This window comes from Dermacentor albipictus, chromosome 6, assembly GCF_038994185.2.
Source record: "Dermacentor albipictus isolate Rhodes 1998 colony chromosome 6, USDA_Dalb.pri_finalv2, whole genome shotgun sequence".
Taxonomy (NCBI): Eukaryota; Metazoa; Arthropoda; class Arachnida; order Ixodida; family Ixodidae; genus Dermacentor; species Dermacentor albipictus.
In genome coordinates, this window is record NC_091826.1 from 73,467,002 (window position 1) to 73,485,577 (window position 18,576).

General features: G+C 46.9%; 1 protein-coding gene across 1 annotated transcript in view; it reads right to left on the minus strand.

The window, feature by feature from the left end:
- Positions 1-18,576, minus strand: part of LOC139061195 (uncharacterized) — a 228,647-nt gene that overhangs the window by 144,849 nt on the left and 65,222 nt on the right. The window contains exons 11-14 of the mRNA XM_070540841.1: positions 16,075-16,377; positions 13,832-14,050; positions 7,338-7,605; positions 2,966-3,139 (exon numbers count right to left, since the gene is read on the minus strand). Of these exons, the coding sequence (XP_070396942.1) occupies positions 2,966-3,139; positions 7,338-7,605; positions 13,832-14,050; positions 16,075-16,377 (964 nt within the window). The remainder of the gene's footprint in view (positions 1-2,965; positions 3,140-7,337; positions 7,606-13,831; positions 14,051-16,074; positions 16,378-18,576) is intronic.

An 18,576-nucleotide genomic window follows, 5' to 3' on the forward strand; every position in this document is an offset into this window, starting at 1 on the left:
TACCAGACTGTCCTTGTCGATGAGGAAGTGGCAAAAATCCTCGGCAATACTTTTGATAATATGGCCCACCGTGTTTTCTTTCGCCATGTGGGCATCCACCAACTTGCATAGTTTCAGTGTCTCTTCAATGTACATTCTGAGAGTTTCCCCGGTGACTTGGGCCCTCTGCGACAACGTCTGCTCCGCGCGTTTCTTCTTCGTTGCTGGGCTTCCAACGCATTTCTTTACTTCTTCCACAAGTAGTTCCCAGGCTGTCAAAGTGTATTGGTGTTTCTCAAACCATACTAACGCTGGAAAATCAAGGAATACCAAAACGCTAGGCAACTCGCTAGCAACATACGGACCACTCATCCACGTCGTTGCCGGACTTTCCTGTGATGGTCCGCGGCTCCCTGTGGCGGTGAGGAGAGGCCCTCGCGGACGGTTGCTTGGTGTCTCCGTTTGAGTTCATTTCTTGAGTTAGTGGTGCCAAGTCCACCCGCAAGTCGACGGCAGCGGTAAAGCTAGTACTGTTGTGCTTGCGTCGTTGGCAAACGGTGTCCCTCAGCTAGCACTACGTAGTACGTGGCCCACCGCGCGCCTTTCACCATAGTTGTGGCGATGTATCGCGTTTACTTACAAGATCAAAAATGCAAAGGTATCGCTTAGCGAAATGAGTCCACAGCACCGGGCGCGAGCCAGCCCAGCTTCGTTCTCCTCTTCATGCAAACTCCACTCGCACGTTTCAATATAACAGATGCATTTGGTCATCTGTTGATTATTATCACATGACTGCGAGTTACCCTACCTATTGTTACGTTTCGCCTACGACGCGCGGTAAAGCCGGCGCGGATTCAACGGACGCCGGGGCTTCGTTCAAAGCGGCGGACATTTTGGCCCGTTCGGAGCGGCCGCGACGCATCCCCGCCGAGCGCGTCCCGGCATGTTTCAGTGCCACGTGTCTTCGTGTGTGCGTGTGTGTGTGTGTGCCCACGCTTGTCAAAGCGCGGCAGCCGGGGAGAGGAGCTCCCCAAGTGTGAAGCGAGGAGGTCTGACCGGCGCCGGCCCGTCTGATGCGTCACTACACTCGTCTCTACATGTCTCTCAGTACGTCTGTGCCCCACCGTCACGTGGTGTCATCTCGTGACCTTCCTTCTTGCCCGCGACGCCAAGAGTATAAAAGCAGCTGCTCCCGGACGCCAAGAGAGGCTCCGAATTCTTCAGTCAAGAAGCGTGCTCTCCCGTCTCTCCACTTCGGTCGACCTGACCGGCCGCTCTTTTGCAATGCTAGAATAAACAAGTTGTTCTGTTAGCAGTCGACTCATGCTTTGCCGGGACCTTTGGATGCTTCCAGTGTGCCCCAGGCCGCCGGGCCAACGCTACCCTTGGGGCTTGCGACCCATTTGCGACAACGGGCGCCAGCGGTCCGATTGCAATAACGGGTGTCAGCACTGAGGTTCCAACAACCGGTGCCATCGGTGAGCTTCCAACAGCTGGTGGCATCGGTGAGGTTCCAACAGCTGGTGCCATCGGTGGGATTCCAACACTATAAATGACAATTGTATTGTCTGAAGTGACTGACTTTAAAAGGATCTTATAAATGGCGGTAGGTGTCCTTGAAGCTAATTGATGGCGTATAATATTGGATTTGGATAGGCTGTCAGGTAGCCATTTGCTATACGCTCAAAATGCTTAGCCTTCAACTCTTGCCTTTGTTGCAGTTGGCTAATGCATGCTCTCGCAATCATACAACACCATCGGTCTACGCGTTTTACTGAAAGTAAGCTTTCTTTTTTATTTATTTGGCTCCTTAAAAAGTGCCTAACATGAGGTCCAGGTGAAAGACCACTTGGCCTGACGAATCCTCGACCCCATCTACAGATATACAGAAAACATAGTTACAGACTACATTAAACACATGCACCAGCTCGCGGAAACCGCATGCGATTCCGTGAAAGCTAACACGCAAAAAGTAGAAGCATAAGAAATAAGGCATATAAACGGACATTACAGTTACCATCTGATACATCTGCAACAGTGGGAACGTTTTCAAAGGTACCAAAGAATGAAAACAATGTGATTGATCTATTTATGCTTGAATGTCAGACAAAGCGAGGATATCTGGAATATACCATTTAGTCGTAATTTGTGACCACCCTTTACTGGCTAGTTCTCTGTCCTGTGTGGCGCTGTTTTACACATGAGAACGATACACCGCTGTGCATTATTCCTATGGTCGTTTCGAAACCATAAAGATATGTATATTTCTGATGGCCTTGTTGTTTGTGAAAGGCGATATACCTGGCCACAATAAACGCTATCTATTACCTCTGATGAACGCTTTCAAGGGCTCTTTATAATCGCTATCAGTAAAACACAGTATTGCTTTATTTCCAAACCACCACAAGAGGCAAATTGTACTAACACCAACACAACATGCTCATCGGTCGTACCACCATTAAAGCAGCACCGGTTAAGAGACTAATGAGTTTCAGGCGCTTCGTACCGTGGTTCGTGTACTTTTCTCTCCGTATTGGCATGGAAAAGTTCAACGACCTTCATTTCCTAGCGCAAATTGTCTTAGTTTCTAAGCATATAAGCATAGTGCTCAGCGATTGAAACGCAGTGCTCATACCGCGGGCACCTGCCGAAACTTTTCGGACGCTGGGTGCGACTCTGGAGACACCGAGTCGACACGTTTTCGTATCCCTTGAAAGGCGGGAGCCTTCGCTTTGTAAACCTCGCTGCGTTCGGCTGCGCAGCGATCAGCCCAGCACTGACCAGTGGCGCGGAAAAGGCCATGCAGCGCCGCATACGCCGAGCATCGCCTTTCAGTCGGCGAGAAATGGGCAAACAATGCCTTTCAACTAAGATCAAACATATTTACGACATACGTGTCTGGCTGGAGTTCACTAGTGATCATCGTAATAAGCGCAAACGAGAGAGACGTACTTATCTGCCGAAAACGTACAAATGACCAACTCACCGGGTAGGGGATGATTCAAAACGGTGATACTAGAACCACGGGCGTCTCTCCTTCGGTACGCGTGCCTGGTCTTGCTGTCTCCGTAAATGTAAGCAAAGACAGAGTACCGTCCCGCACCCGTGAACTGTGTGAAGTATCCACTGTAGGTTCCGTCAATAACGCGTGCGTCGGGATCTGCGAATTTAGGGCAAGAGCTGGTGAACGCGCACACGGCATTCGCCTACAATTACACGCAAGCAAGTCCGTATACTGTAGTTATGCGACGTCGTCTGTAGCACAAGGTTACTTATCTATTCCGAACAACAGCAGGTCAATTTCGCTTCTTCCCAGGTATATAGAATATTTAGCGTCACAAGTTTGTTACTGCCACGGTAATGACACAATTGTGGCGTATACATCCCGCCAGCACCACCGTAGTGGTCTCCGTGATAAGTCTCGGTATTAACGTCGCAGAAGAGTCAGATACATAGGCACTTCAAGGTCATGGAATACAGTGTGAATGCCAAAGCGATAAGATTGGCAAAAAAATAAACATGGGGTGTTACGTGCCAAAACCCCGATATGATTACGAGACAGACAGTAGTGGTGGACTCCCAAAATTTAGACCCCCCGGGGTTCATTAACGGGCGCCTAAATCTAAGCAGACAGGTCTTTTCGTATTTCTCCCCCGTCGAAATGCGGCTGCCGTGGCCGGGATTCGATCCCGCGACCTCGTGCTACTAAGCCCACCACCAGGTAGCCACTAATCAACCGCGGCGGGTCGACAAGTCAGGGAAGAGAGACTAGTACGTCATGGCACAACCTGGCATAATTGTCTCATCCCGAAGGGTTCTTTAGGCGCGAGTGAGGCACAGTCCGAATCAATTTACCGACAAATATTTTGAGAGCAGTGAGGCGCTACTGTCGGGAGGTGTTTATGGGCGGCGCGAGCATAAGAGATTGGCTGGCATGATCACTGTGGCTGGTGCGTGGATTCGCCTGAGCAGCGCATTTCTGGCCTTAGATCGTCTCAAAGTCATTTTACAAATAAAAATGCAACGTCTCGCGGTGATTACGCGTCATCGCCCAGGCTAATTGCCTTGCTGTTTTCACAAAGCTATATGGCTGCTTGGAAATCCATAAAAATTAATTATTGTCAAATAAACGAAATTGAAGCTGTAAAATACAAAGGTTCCATAAATACGCGAGGTATAACCACGGGTTCATGGTGGGGCATTGGTGGCAACGCCGGCGTTTCCTATAACAAGTTTTGTCGCAAACACTACGACAGTCAATTCTGCTGTGAAAAGGAAAGAAAAGAAACGAAGTGCAAAAACGTGAGAAATGAAGTGGACGCACAATGACCCTATATTAATTACAGTTTAATTAATTAATTAAAGGGCTCCGGTAATTATTTCCTAACTATTATTAATTATATAAATAAATAAATACTGGAGCCCTGGCAGTGTTGTGCATTACGTTCTGTTCGAATGAGTGTTGTCGTCAGGTGAACAACCATCGGGTGGGTATAGCTGAAGTCCCTAGATTTTATCCAGGGACATTATCTAGGGACCTTAGGCATAGCGGGCATGCGCTGACTTAAGCGTAAGAGACAATAAAGGTAAAGCTGACTGGAACGGTTATCTGTAGATCTCATCTCGTCCTTGCCCCCGTGTTTCGAGACGCCTTTGCCAGGCTGCTAGTTCTGCTCCGAGGCGCCTTCCACCTCGTATGCCGCATCGATTCCATCGCGTCGCCCACGTGCATTGCTGGAGTGCTCTGCGAGAAGCTTCAGCTCAAGTCTTAAAACTTATTACCTTCGTGAACGCAACGTTGTCAATGGCAAAACTGGGCAGTCTGACGAAAGTTTCCGGGGCCTGCGAAGTAACCGTCGATGGAACGGACTAGAAGGGTTAACAACCGCCGTTTTACCGTTTTCTGAAAAATTTGCTGAAATGCAGGCGCGTAGCTACTGGCAGACGTCTATGGTTAGTCATGCTTCTTTTGACGTTATCGCGGTTGTGAAAGGTGGAAATGTTTCAGAGATTAAGTATAGCGCAAGAAAAGTCAAGCGATATGATCACGCAAGGTAATAGGTTTACTTTGTCTTGAAGCCAAGTGTTACTCCTTTCATTTTCTCGCATGTTAACAGCAGCCTTCTCAGCAGCGTTTTTTACCGGAAAAATGTGGTTCAGTGCAATTTGAATTATTTTTTGCAAAACCGCGATAAATAAATTGCGCCTGTACTCTCTTCATATTTGATACTCTGCGGCAACCTACCGTTGAAAAATTAAACATCTAGATTAGATGTGACAAAGTAAATAACCGAAAATTAGCAGGACTGCGGCAACTCAAAAACAACAACAAAACATGTTACGTTAGCCATGTGAATACCACGTCAAAGAAATTATTTTTCATTTCTCTATGCTAGTCTCGTATGCCAACTTTTGATGATAACTGCTGCCCCAATTTTGGCGATTACCCGCCGTGGTTACTCAGTGGCTATGGTGTTGGGCTGCTAAGCACGAGGTCGCGGGATCGAAGCCGGGCCAGGGCGGCCGCGTTTCGATGGGGGAGAAATGCGAAAAACACCCGTGTATTTACATTTAGGTGCACGTTAAAGAACCTCAGGTGGTCAACATTTCCGGAGACCTTTACCACGGCGTGCCTCGTAATCAGAAAGTGGTTTTGGCACGTAAAACCCCATAATTTTTATTTTTTTATTTTGTCGATTATAAGCTAATTAACAGAATCAATGACGCTGTACCACGGAGCAATAAAGGACGCGTAAAGATACCATTAGCATCTCCTCGCCACTGGATGCGGGTGTGAAAGATGTGCTTAAACCTAGTCGCCATGATGTGACATTCACGAGAGTCGCTGCGGGTGGCGTCCTTCCAGTTTCACTTCCCTATTCGGTTCCTTTGCGCGTTGACTCGTTCTCTCTGGTGAAACACTCGCGTGCATATTGTCTTTGTTTTATTTTGGAGGGGGGGGGAGCCGTGGCCGGGGGACATCCACATGGCACCCTTCATTGTGATGCGTTTTGCGTTGATGCCAATTGTTTTCGACATCGATTTATATTGCCGTAATTAAAAGCGATGTGCTTAGCAAGTAGTGTGCGAAACACTTAGCAGCAGTTTAAAATGCTGCAACTAGGGCGAGTGTAGCACTGAGCATGTGCTCCGTGGTTTGTGCCGCTGTTTAATTAACATCGCTGACGCCGACCTCGATCCCTGTATTTCCACAATTAGTCTGTGCGAACTTCACGGTGGCATCGCCAGATGGCGCAGAGTGTCAAGAGGGAAAATGAAGACACGAGCATGACTACTCTACGCGCTTCATAAAAAACTGCGTTTCGGCTTTTCGCATATTTAGTCATTGTAGAAGACTTGTAGCCATTTTCTTCTTGTTTCATGTCTAGGAAAGGAAGCTTGTGGTACAGAAATTCATCAAAGGCAGGGTAGACAGCAAATATTTTTCTGTCGACGAAAGCAGCGCTGCTTGTGGTGGCGCAATACAGAATTTATGACTTCGGTGCAACCACCGGCAGGGACACAAAATAGAACTCGGTGTCTGGGGAATGACGCTAATGCTGGCGCTAATCCATTCGATTCATCTGAATAGGACAGAGTTATTGCCTATGGCATTCCTGCATTCGACATGATGAGGATGCCAGACAGGTGCTAAGAAACTCGGGCAGTTAGACACAGGGGTACCAGACCGATTTTGCTACGGCTAAGCGTGTCCGCCAATGAGACAAGTTCAGGAGCCTCAGCAATTTATGACTGCAGCAGGCTTGAGCGGTGCAGGACATTCCCGGGCACCATCATGTATGGTTGGGGAGGGGGGGGGGGGTATCATTTCCGCACCCTAGTACTAAAATGTCCAATGGAAAATAACGCACCCACCACGAACATGGAGCGAAAAACAGCTGCAACATAAGTTTAACAACTAAGATTTCTAGACAGCGAATAAATGAAGCTGAAACTGAAACGCCATTTCTGTACCCGAGGTCCCATACACCCTTCGCAGCGCGGGCAAAATATTTCACTTACGCCACCGTGGTTGCGTCAGTGATACAGCCTACCGAATAGTTCGAGGAAGCTGGGCGACATTAGTTCAAATACCACTGCATTGAGCATCCCTGTTAGCAGAAAAAGAAGTTGTCCGATTGGAGGCGCAGATCGAAATTAGTGCTGCGGTAGTGGGAAGGGTGAGCTGCAGCCAATAAATCCTCCTTTCACAATGGAATGCCACGTTGGATCTTGTCGGCGTGATTTTTTCTGTTTCTTTTTTGTGTGCAAGAAGCATCATACTATATAAATATACAAAATGCGCAGCGCTATTTGCCAAGTTTAACGAGAACAAATAATTTAAGCGATGCTCTTACCTACACCGCTGTCAAGCAGTGGAAGGCACCAAAGCCCCTTCGTGTTGACCACCACCGCCATAACCTTCGCGCCAATCACAGCTTTATCGCCTTTCGACACAGAGACGTCTATGAATGCTTCATCAGGTGCGCCAAGCGGGCTCTTTGGTACTTCACATGAAGCCAATACCGGCATATTTGTAGGGTCTCTGACTTCGGACATGACCAGGATGCTGACTTTGACTCGGTCCGTGCTTGAGCTCTTCACTTGAAGCACCCAGGTACCCGCCTTGAAATATAAAATACGTCAACCAGTCAGTCCCTCAGTTGCACAGTCGCTCGCTCGGTCAGTAACTCAGTGGGTCACTCACTCAGTCATTTAGCTGGTCAGTCAGCCAGTCAGTCAGTCAGTCGTTCAGTCACATCACCATTACCTAAACCACCCACCGCGGTGGCTTAGCGGATGTGGTGTTGCACTGCTTAACACGAGGTCGCGGGATCCCCCTCCCTCCCCCTATCAAAGTGGGGCCGCGGTGGCCCCACTTTGATAGGGGGAGGGAGGGGGATAAAATGCAAAACCGCCCGTGTCCCATGCATTCGGGACACCTTAAAGAACCTCGGATGGTCAAAGTGAATCCGGAGTAAATCACTACGGCGTGCCTCATAATTAGGTCGTGGTTTCGGCATGCAAAATCCCCATAATTGTAATCATTACCTAAACCACAATAAAATTGCTTCTTTTGTTCTATTTCTGGCAGCTAAAAACGCTGTAAATTGTGAACAGAGATAGGAATTATGGAAGGAACCATCCTTGATGACGATCAAACACAATGTGCAGCCTCGCTCGCATGCGCGTTGTCCAAAACGCGAACGCACTCACATCCACCCTGCCACGCTCGCTTGAGGACCGCCACACACTTTCGCGGGCCGCGGCACGCCTGACCACGTCGTATGGGAACCGGAGGTGCTCTCCCACCTGACACGCCGCACCTAATTCGTCTTCAGCAAAGTGATTTCTAAAGTGCGAGTCTGCGTCCCGCAAGTGGTAGTCTTCCAATCGGCGGCGCTTGGCCTCCGTAGCCCGTTCGGCGGCCTACCGCTGCTGGGCCATGCTTATCTCGTCGACCCGTCGCTTACCCTCCTCCTGCCTCACCGATTTGGTACACACCACGTGCCTCTGCAGTGCCTTAACGCTCCTCTTCCGCTTGATACTTCTAGAGGGCACATTTTTGTATCTACAAGTGAAGGCCTACGCGCAACACGGCAAAACTGGCGCAACCGAGCCCCGTCTACTTGCGGCGCGCAAACCTGCACGGGGCCCAGTGGAGGAACCGAGCACTAGCGATGCGTTAGCGAGCGCGTGAGAGAAAGAGCGTGCGCGTGGAGCGAGGAGGGGGCCGAGCCAACAGCGGCCATCTAGCAGGCGCATTTAGGAGCGCGCGCATCGGCGACAAACTCGGTGGCCTTGGACGGCCTCGCGTTTGACCTTGGCTGCTACTAGGTAGAGGAATGCCTCGCGTTTTAGATGTGCATTCTAGTATAGAAATGAACCCTGTGGATTCAATAGAAAAACAGAAGTCGGCGACGGTACAATAGCACAAAATTTCCACCTCACAGGTGCTGAATTTCCGCAAGATGCTCATACTAGAGGAATGGTAGCAAAAAAAAAAAAAACTTTAGGACACTACTTAAATATGCACGATAGCTGTAAGGTCATAATCACAACATGAATGAGCACTATTGAAGAATGTTATTTACCGAACTCGCAAAACACCACCATCGGAACTAAAGCAAAAAGTGAAGTCTGAAGTCTAATAAAAAGATTAGAAAGAAAAGATCAGTCTTAAGAAAAGGCTAGGAAAGAAAATATTGGCACTCAGTTCCATCACAATTGGTAGGCTAGCTTAACCAACTGCAATATGCAGTTGAACGCGGAGCCGGAAAAAAAGTAGACGCCACTGTGACTTGTTTCCGCTTCAATAGTGGCGATGGCGGAAAAAAAGGTTTCAGATGGGCCACAAGCGAAAGTTTGAAAAAAGGCACGTCTAAGTCAAACAAGATCGTACGAAGCCTTTGTGAGCAATTTCGGAATGCGCGACAGTAAACAGTTAAAGGTTTTATCAAAAGCACGGTGCATAGTGACGACAAATGTGCGCATCCACATCACCATGCTTCTGCTTCTGCTTGACCGAGACCAAATCAAGAAGCAGATTTTAAATGTCAAATATTCTAGCAGTACCGCTGCCTTGCGACGGGTTTGTACATTTATTCGATTACTTGAAGCTCATGACATGGTTTGACGTAATTAACAACACCCGCATTCATGTATTGCAAAGAAAACCTTGGTAGCCTTGCGTTCCTGAATTCCATCATCTCCTCCCGATCGTGTTCGTTGCAACCATTGTTTGATCTGTTCTCTCACAAACATACACCTGAAAATAAAATTGACGTGCACCTTTCCTTTTGTAGCACAAAGCTACAAAATAAATCCACACAGGTTTCTCAGAAAGAATGCTTCCGAGTTGTAGCAAATTTTATCCTGGTCGGGGAAGGCGAATTTTTCTTAAACCGCATAGATTAGTTTCTGAGAAAACGGTGTGGGTTTCCTTTGTGCCTTCGTGCTACAATAGAAGTGGATGTCGTTTCTTTTTTATTTTTCATTACCTTCCCTCCACTTTGCGGGCCTCCGCAGAACTGATCTCCCAAACACAGACGCCATTCCACAGCTTCCTCTCCTGAGTACTCTCCTAAAGTTCCAACAACTTGCAGCTGTCTTGAGAGGCCAGTATTGCCGTATTACTACAACTTGGAATTGCGATAATGCGCCAACGTTCCGATGTCGCTGGTCTGTCGGACTCATTATATCAAAGCAATTTTTTTGCCAATCGCAAAGTGTTTTCGTATGCTGAGACGGCAAAACGACTTCCAGGAGTGTCAATACAGTGTCGAATGAACTGGCTTTGATAAGCGCCGTACAGCTGTTCACATTTTTGAGACTGAATTGTCTGAACACATGATGGACGTACGCGTTGTTATGATTGGCGTTTAGCACTGCGGTGCCCGGCATCCCTCCCCGACTAATAAGGCTCCGCAGGCGAGCGCGCAGCTATGAAAGGCTCTTCGCACTGGCATCGTTGTTTTTTCAGGACCAGGGAGCTCGCGACTAAATCAGACGAAACACCCACTAAGACCACACCCGATGCGACATAGACTGCGACGCGCGGACAAAGGAGCTCACTTGGAGGCCGTCAAAACCCACTGCCCTCCGTGGAAGCAATGAGTACAGTGAAGACCACTCTACTTGAACCTGACAAGCGGACCGTCACGAATGGCCCACTAATTGATAAAAGAGGCCAACGCCGAGGACTTCCGTGGAAACGACGTCGACATCAAGTTCGCAGTTTGCCACGACGTTGCCTCGTATGGAGCGGGTGGATGCGCAACATTGGAGGCGGAGTCCGACAGAAGGGTGCAACGTAATGGGCGGATTTCGCGAACGGTTCGACGATTGCGGGTAGCCGAGAAGAACAGTGAATTTCCGAAATGATGGAAAGGAGAAAAAAAGCGCTGAAAAGCTGATTTTTAGTGTTTGGGGGCGGAGGGGGGGGGGTTGTACATTGTCGTACTGGTGCTTGTACTCGTGCGCGTACGTGTAAAATCTCATCACGTTAATTTGTAAATAAACCCTTTTTCTCATCTATTGGACGTCACGCCGGACCTCTCGATCGCCTGGCACCTGGCACATCACCAGCCACGGCACCTTAATGGCCGCTCGGGCCCCGAATCGCAACAGTGTGTACAGTCCAGTTTGTCTTTTTAAGGAGGCGGGAGATCCCCAAGGTACAAAGCTCTGCCGCAATGGCATTCAGCAACGCTTCACACTACCTTGAGTGGACTGGGGCTACGATGCATACAGAGCTGCTGTAGGGGTTGGAGGACGGACTTCGCGGATGAAAAACCCAAACTTGGGAGGGATTTATTCTACATTATGTACAAGGAGGTGAGCGTCAATTAACAGACGTACTGTCATTACGGGCCGGCAGCAACTCGGACGCTGCGGCCCGCGGCAAGAAGTTCGAGAGAGGTGAATCAGGGAATCAGGGCATGTCCCAGAATGCTCAGGTCTCTCTGGAAGGCTTCTTATAAACCCTTCGAGCACTGCAAGTCACGTCATGTTTGACCAATGGGAGAGTCCACTCCGATGACGCCACTTTCAGCCAATGGTAGGCGCCCGTGTCGTGGTGTCACACCTGGCGGCTTGCTGCGGTCTTGCCTCGCAGACTGGCAATGCACTTCGAACGAGGAGAAGGGGAGGGCTGCACCTGCTTCATTGTCGGATGCCCACCTGCTAATCCCGGCGGCGCACGAACTTGTTGGCACGTAAACTTGTTGCCTTAAACTTGTTTGCTCGGCCGCTTCTCTGGAATGCGCTTCCTGCTTCTGCATTCCTCAATTAGCTGTGCTGCCATCCGATGTGGTCTGGGGAACTCGAAGTAGCCTCAGGAAACGGCGCCATATCTAACACTGCCCATCATACTCGTATGCCGTCCAGTCATCGGATGCTGATCAATAAAGTGGGAGAATTTACGTGCTGTAGTTCACTGTGAGGGCAATCAGAACCAGTGGGGCTCAGGGCTCGAAATCGCAACGAAAATGGCTCTGTGCAGCAAATGTATATAGATAAGACGCAAAATCAGAAGTTATGTAGAATGCGGAAAAATTGGCCTTCCATACGCCGAAACCAACAACAGCAATGCGTTGGTTTCAGGCGGTGGTTAATATTACAAGTGGAGGAGCACCTACGCGAGACTCAGCGACGGCGTCACGATAAAGTCAGATTTTCCCGTTGCGGTGCATGGTTAGAATCCACGTCGCGACTGTTCCTTTTGTGTTTTTGCTGCTATTTATGTCATGTCGAAAAAGACTTTTCCTACTAAGAACTGACAGTGGGAAAACAATGCTAGCAGCGCGTCCTTACTACTGCCCGGCGGTCGCATCTGTTGGACAACCGGCTCATCCGCATCAGTACGTTTATTGCGATGTTTTTTACCTATGTGACATGTCAGAACAGCGCAATAAACGCACCTAAACCACGTGAGCCGATGTCCCCACGGACGTGACTGCCCGGCAGCAGCGAGGCCGCACTGCTTCCTGTCATCTTTCATGTCAGCTGTAAGCGGCGAAAAAGGTTTTCGCCAAGTCTGGTAAACTGGTGGCGACAAAAGAAGCTTTACAGAATCATTGATAAGGTACTGAACCTACATATCCGGCGTGTCTATCGACGATATTACCTCAACGCTAATGAAAGGGCCGACTTGCGATCGTCTGTACCAGTAATAATAGCGACTGGCTGCCAGGTGTTCATCTTTCTTCCGCAAAATATTTCTTGACTTCGAGATTTAAAAAGGCGTATTCTTGTGCACGTCATGTACGTTCTATTATGAGCCTTTATCTGCAACATATTCAGCCTTTACAACAACTTCTTGCGCACATGCGCACTGAATTCGCAGGACTGAAGCCCCGTGAATTTGGTCAAGTGATTGCGTCGGGTATAATGTGCCAACGAAAACTTCGCGGAGCCATTTCACCAGAGACGAGTTCTGACAGGCATGCAGTGTTTGCAATTGTGCTGTGTGGCACTTCTAAGAAATTGCTGGCAAAAGTAGGGTGCTACACCTTGCTCGCGATGACGGGTTTTCGGGAACTTTTAGACAGCACTATAGCAGAAACGTGGTGGAGTACATGTCTTTGATTCGACGAATATAGTTCACATAGTATATTTCTATACATTGTATAGTACCTACGTGATGTTCTTTTTTTTTCGCGAATAGTAGTAAGTACAACTTTCTTATCTAATGAAAAATAAATCTTTAGATTTCATACATGAATTTCATGTTCCATAAAAAATAGTTGCCTGCCACCGATCAAATGCGGCCCATGCTATACCCAATTTTCCTTGCCTTTCGTTTTTAGATATTCTTACTTTGCCCCACCCCTCGCACTATTTCCCATTATTTATCACCTTTAAAACATTCATTTCATCTTTTTTAGTCAGTCGTGTTTTGTGGCTAATTGTAGACGAATTAATAAAATGTTACTCGAAAACATACGTTTTTTTTTCGTTACAATTAGTCATAATGTGTCAGAAAGTCATGTTTGAATTTTTCAACATGGTACCCATAAATTTTATGCCAGAGTCGAGAGGGGCGCATTAGTTTGACTTTGGTTGGGGAGAGAAATTACTTAAAAACGCCTCTGCGAGAGAGCGCCCAACAAGCTTGCAGCCCCATTTTAGACAGACATTAAAACAAATGTATGTGAACATGGGCCGGGACAATGTAAGTTTTACCCACGTTATTTTCCTTTTCACACTTGAGGAATTGTCAGAGGGGCCTGCGCCTACGCTACCACCGTGATCGGCAGGCCATGAGGGCTGGCTGGTAAGAAATTAATACAATCCAACCAAACCAATGTCACTATTATCCCAGTCCTGGTTTCTCAGGATGCAGCCTTACCTGTGCAGGGCTTGGTATGGTGAGCATTTTTTGGAGGTCAGTGTTATCTTCACGACAGTTTTGACACCTTTGTCCGGTGGGGTCAACAAGCTGCACCGAGAGAGGACAGCTTTGACCGGAGGCGCAGCTCACAGTAATGACTGTGTTGTTTCCAATGTCATCATCAATAATGAATGTTTTCTCCAGAGTTCCCACGAAGCTTTCGCTTTCTGACATAATCTGCAAAACCAAGTGATGCAAATTCATTGACAGTTCAAAACAACACAGCAACATCCTGTTTTCATCAACAGAATGGAGAAGGCTCTGAATTAAAGTTCCCCTACAGAGCATTTAAAAAAAAAATCCCAGACAACGAGGCGCGTCTGTGGAAAGGAATAAGTAATATTAGCAAGGGTGCGCAAAAACAATAAATAAACACAGACATAATAAAGATCTTACTCAAAATAAAAAAAAATACCCAAGTAATAAAAAATGTCAAGGTAGGCATTAAAAGCCTTCTTGATTACGCACGTAGGCATATTTTGTTCCAGCAGAAGAAAATGCTTTTAGGACTTCGCCCTGCCGTTGCGTCATTAGCGTCTGTTGTGTTTTATTGTTACGTTTTTATTTATTTTACAACATGTCATTGCAGGCCCTTTTGACGACCATTCAAAAGTCGGAACATGATTAAGCCACACAAAATAGAATGGTGAACAAAATATTTTCTCGGGATTGAAAACGGAACCAATATACGATTAGAAAAGGGAAATGCGCGAATGACAAAGCCCAATTAAACACGAAACAATTGCCCCAAACGATGAACATATGCTAACACTTACAAGCAGATACAGAGACAAAGGTATAATTTGCTGTGTAGATTTTGACAAATAAATAAGATAGTGTAATGGCAGGAATCAAAGCAAAAATAAACGAGTTTAGATTGGTGAAGTGCTCTGTCAAAAGCCTGGTCCCATCTGTTTGGCAGAAAGTGATAGGTTGATTACAGGTAAACTGAATGGCCAAAGCGAAACCAGCGAACCCTTAAGTGCGAATATGCGGAACAGCGACGAGGCCTGAACCATAGCGTATCATCTCGAATTCGTAACTTTCTTGCGAAGTCCCGGATTCTATAGGTGCCTGTGATGTCAGGATTCACAGCTATATTCACAATGTGATGGAAACTCAGTCGATAGATTCGTTCGCCTCTTTTCGAATGCAGTACGTCTAATCCTAGCACACCGACAGCGTAGTTACTGGTCCACAGCAATTTCTCTCGAAATCTTTGACCTCAAGAATATAAAACGCAGAAAATTCAAGATGGTGTCCGAGAGTTGTCTTACCCACAGTGTCTTGGCGCTGCACTCGGAATAAGACGGCTCTTAGTGGCGTATCGGAAACTTCACTTACCAATAGTTTATCCTCTTCTGCTCATTATTTTTCTGCTAAAAATACTTCTTTTGCAAGGCTATTGTTCTCTTAACGTTATTTTCAATTCATGCAGCTTACTTCACTTCGGAGTTGTTGTCACGGCTCTTTGCTTCACCGACAGCACTTGACGGCTGATCAACACACCAAAAAGCCAGCACTGTCCTTTTGGTGCAGCGCTTTACCAAAGACCAGATGGTGCTTTTCGTTGAAGCAAATTGTTCTATTCTCGCTGTTAGAGACCGCATAAATTATGTACTGTCGAATTGCACCCTTAGTTTGGGTGCCCTATTGCGTAGATAATTACCAAGCAACAATAACATATATTGCGATAAGCACACCAGTAATAAACCAGCAAGGCAGCAATTCGTCCGACAACTGCGGAGTTAAACAACTCTGCTCGTTGTAGCTGCGTTATCATCATACGTGGTAGGAGCTTTCACTCAATGCCTGGAATGGAAACAAGCACTGTAGAGGAATTCCGATCAGACGAGCAAGAATATTCTGCGCACTTTGGCCGTTCAAACAGAAAATGGCATCTGAAAAGTTACACTTTATACAAGGCCTCCGTGCCAACCCTAACAATAGCGTTAAATGAGGTCTCGTATTTTGCTACGCCGTAAATGAGGAAAGCAAACGATTCGCAAGCAATGAAGTCCTGGTAATTGCTCGCATTTTTTGTAACATTCGTTCGCTCACAATTATATGTACTGCCAACTTTGCAGAACGCAGTAAGGCATTTTATCCGGGTGAAAATAAATAAGCAATATAGGCTCGAAAACTGTGGCTGCGTCTGGAATATTTTTATGTTTCCTGTGGGGTTAACATCCTATACTCACAGTGATCGGTTTGAGTGCGTCGCTTGCCACTGAATCTCCCAACGACATTTGGATGGCGATCTTCGAATTGTATCCGGAGAGCTGGGAGCACTTGCTGTCAGACGAGTGGAGGGAGTGCGGTTCTGCAACATCAGTCAGTTTGCCTATCTGGTTTTTCGAGGCGCGATCAGACATTTCCGGAATGGCTTTCAGCGCTCCTTCTTGTGGGCTGAATATCTCATTATAGAAGCCCATGGTCTCGTCGCCGTCAGCCACTGGTACACTGGTGGCACTTTCTCCAGTTTCATTGGGAGTGATCAGCCCCTGAAACCAAGATACCGGCACATTGACCTCGTTTACTGGTTTACAGCGATTTTTGAGTTCATAAGTAGAGTGGTACGTAAGCTACTCCATACATGCCTAGAATTTGGTAGTGAACAGTGGCGTAGCCAAAACTTCCGTCCGGGGGGGGGGGGGGGGGGGAGGGGGGCTCACGTTGCAGCTCGGGATCTAATAATCAGGTTCAGCTCGGGAACATTAATAATAACTGCGTTGCCGTTGCCAAAGATGCTACAAACGAATTCTTGAACGCTACGCCCTGTCAAGTAAAATATGTATTTTTCATAAAAGAACATGCTCGCATGTGTCAAGAATTATGCCCGAAATAGCTGATATTAATGCTTCCATATTTTCTGTCTGTTCATTAAGTAGAGAAAATATCACACGAACTTTAGAACTATATCAGTTTGAAACCAGCAATGCAGCGCATGTGGCTGATATGAAAAATGTAAAGGCCATGAAATAAACACGTTGAGGACAACTCCTTTAATGAAACTTTGTCATTGAAGAACCTTGTTTACGTCTTTGTACATATACAACGACCACGGAAAAGCCTCAATGACGCTTTTCATTGTTACAATTTATCGCGCAGGAGCAGTTTTCATCGGTCGTGCATTGTGAGTAATTGCACTGAAATTATTGTCATAACAGACAGCACATATAAAAAGTAGTTCGGCAAAATATACGAGGGCGAGTCAAATGAAAGTGAGCCAATGCGAATATATGACAAACGGGGTAATTTATTTTGAAAGTAGTCTCCATGAGTATTTAGAGATTTGTCCCACTGAGCAACGAGTCCCGCGATTCCCGTCTCATGAAACTGCTTGGGTTGTTGCTTCAAAAAGACTGTAACTGACTGTTTCACGCCACCATCCGACACGAATCTGGTTGCCTTGAGCTGTTCTTTCAGCAGCTCCAAAAAGTTGAGTCGCAAGGCAACAGGTCTGAGCTGTATGGCGGATGTTTCAGCTTTTCCCACTTGAAGTTTGCCATTCTTGTATTAGCCACATCCGTGACATGGTGATGGGCATTGCCGAAGAGCCACATGACCCCATTGCTCAATTTTCCACTTCGTTTGTTCTTGATTGCGACACGCAGCCTATCCGGCGTTTCACAGTATTGGAAGCGATCGATAGCCTCTTCAGGTTTACCAAATTCGTTCACTAATGGCTCTTGACTATCGAAAAAGAAAAGTCAACACGTTACCGGCGGAAATGACGGCCTTTGCTTTCATTGGCGATGGTGATGTCGATTGTTTCCACTGCGAGTTTTGCCGTCGTCTTTCAGGTTCCTAGTAGCGGCACCATTATTCGTCCCCGGTCACTGTTGCAGACAGGAAGTCATCGCTCTCATTGTGATATCGGATCAGATGTGTCAAGGCAGCGCTGAACCTTCTGGTTCTTCTGGCGGTGGTTCAATATCTTGGGCATCCATTGCACACACAAGAGCCAATAACCGTGATGTTGATGAAATTTGGTGTGACGCGAACCGCGACTGATGTTCACGTGCCTTGCCAATTCATCTATGATTATCCTCCGTTCTTGTCTAATCAGCTCATAAGCCTTTGAAATAGTGTTGGGAGTGATTGCACAGTGGCTTTGGCCCGGTTTTGAATCGTCCTTGCAACTTTCACGTCCTTCTTTGAACCGTTTGCTCGAACGCTTCACAGTGGCCAATAAAATGCCATTTTCAAAGCACACGGCAGCCATACGGCGACTAATTTCTTTTGGGGAAACATCTTCATCTGTCAAAAACCTTCCCACACCGCACTGTTCAACTTTTGTAGTGTCCATTATGTCACGCAACCATGTTCAACCCAGTGTATGAGAGCAGTACAGAATATTTATCCTCACCCCTGCATGTCACTTTTGTAAATGAGATGCCTATGTGCATTGCGCATGCCTCGCAAATAATGAACCGAACCATTATTGCGTGAGGCGGGTTGGCTCACGTTCATTTGATTCGCCCGCGTGCATTAGAAATGCGAAGGCACAATGGAATATACAAATGCGAAGGTATACAGTTTGATAAAGGACAAAAAAATGGCACTGGAAACAAGGTTTGCTGCACGGGCATACACATAACCTCGCAACAAGATATCTAAATATATGTATAAGTCTCCAATAAATCTACGTATCTAAGAAAAAGTCACTGTATGCAATGCATCAAGCAAGGCAAATAAAC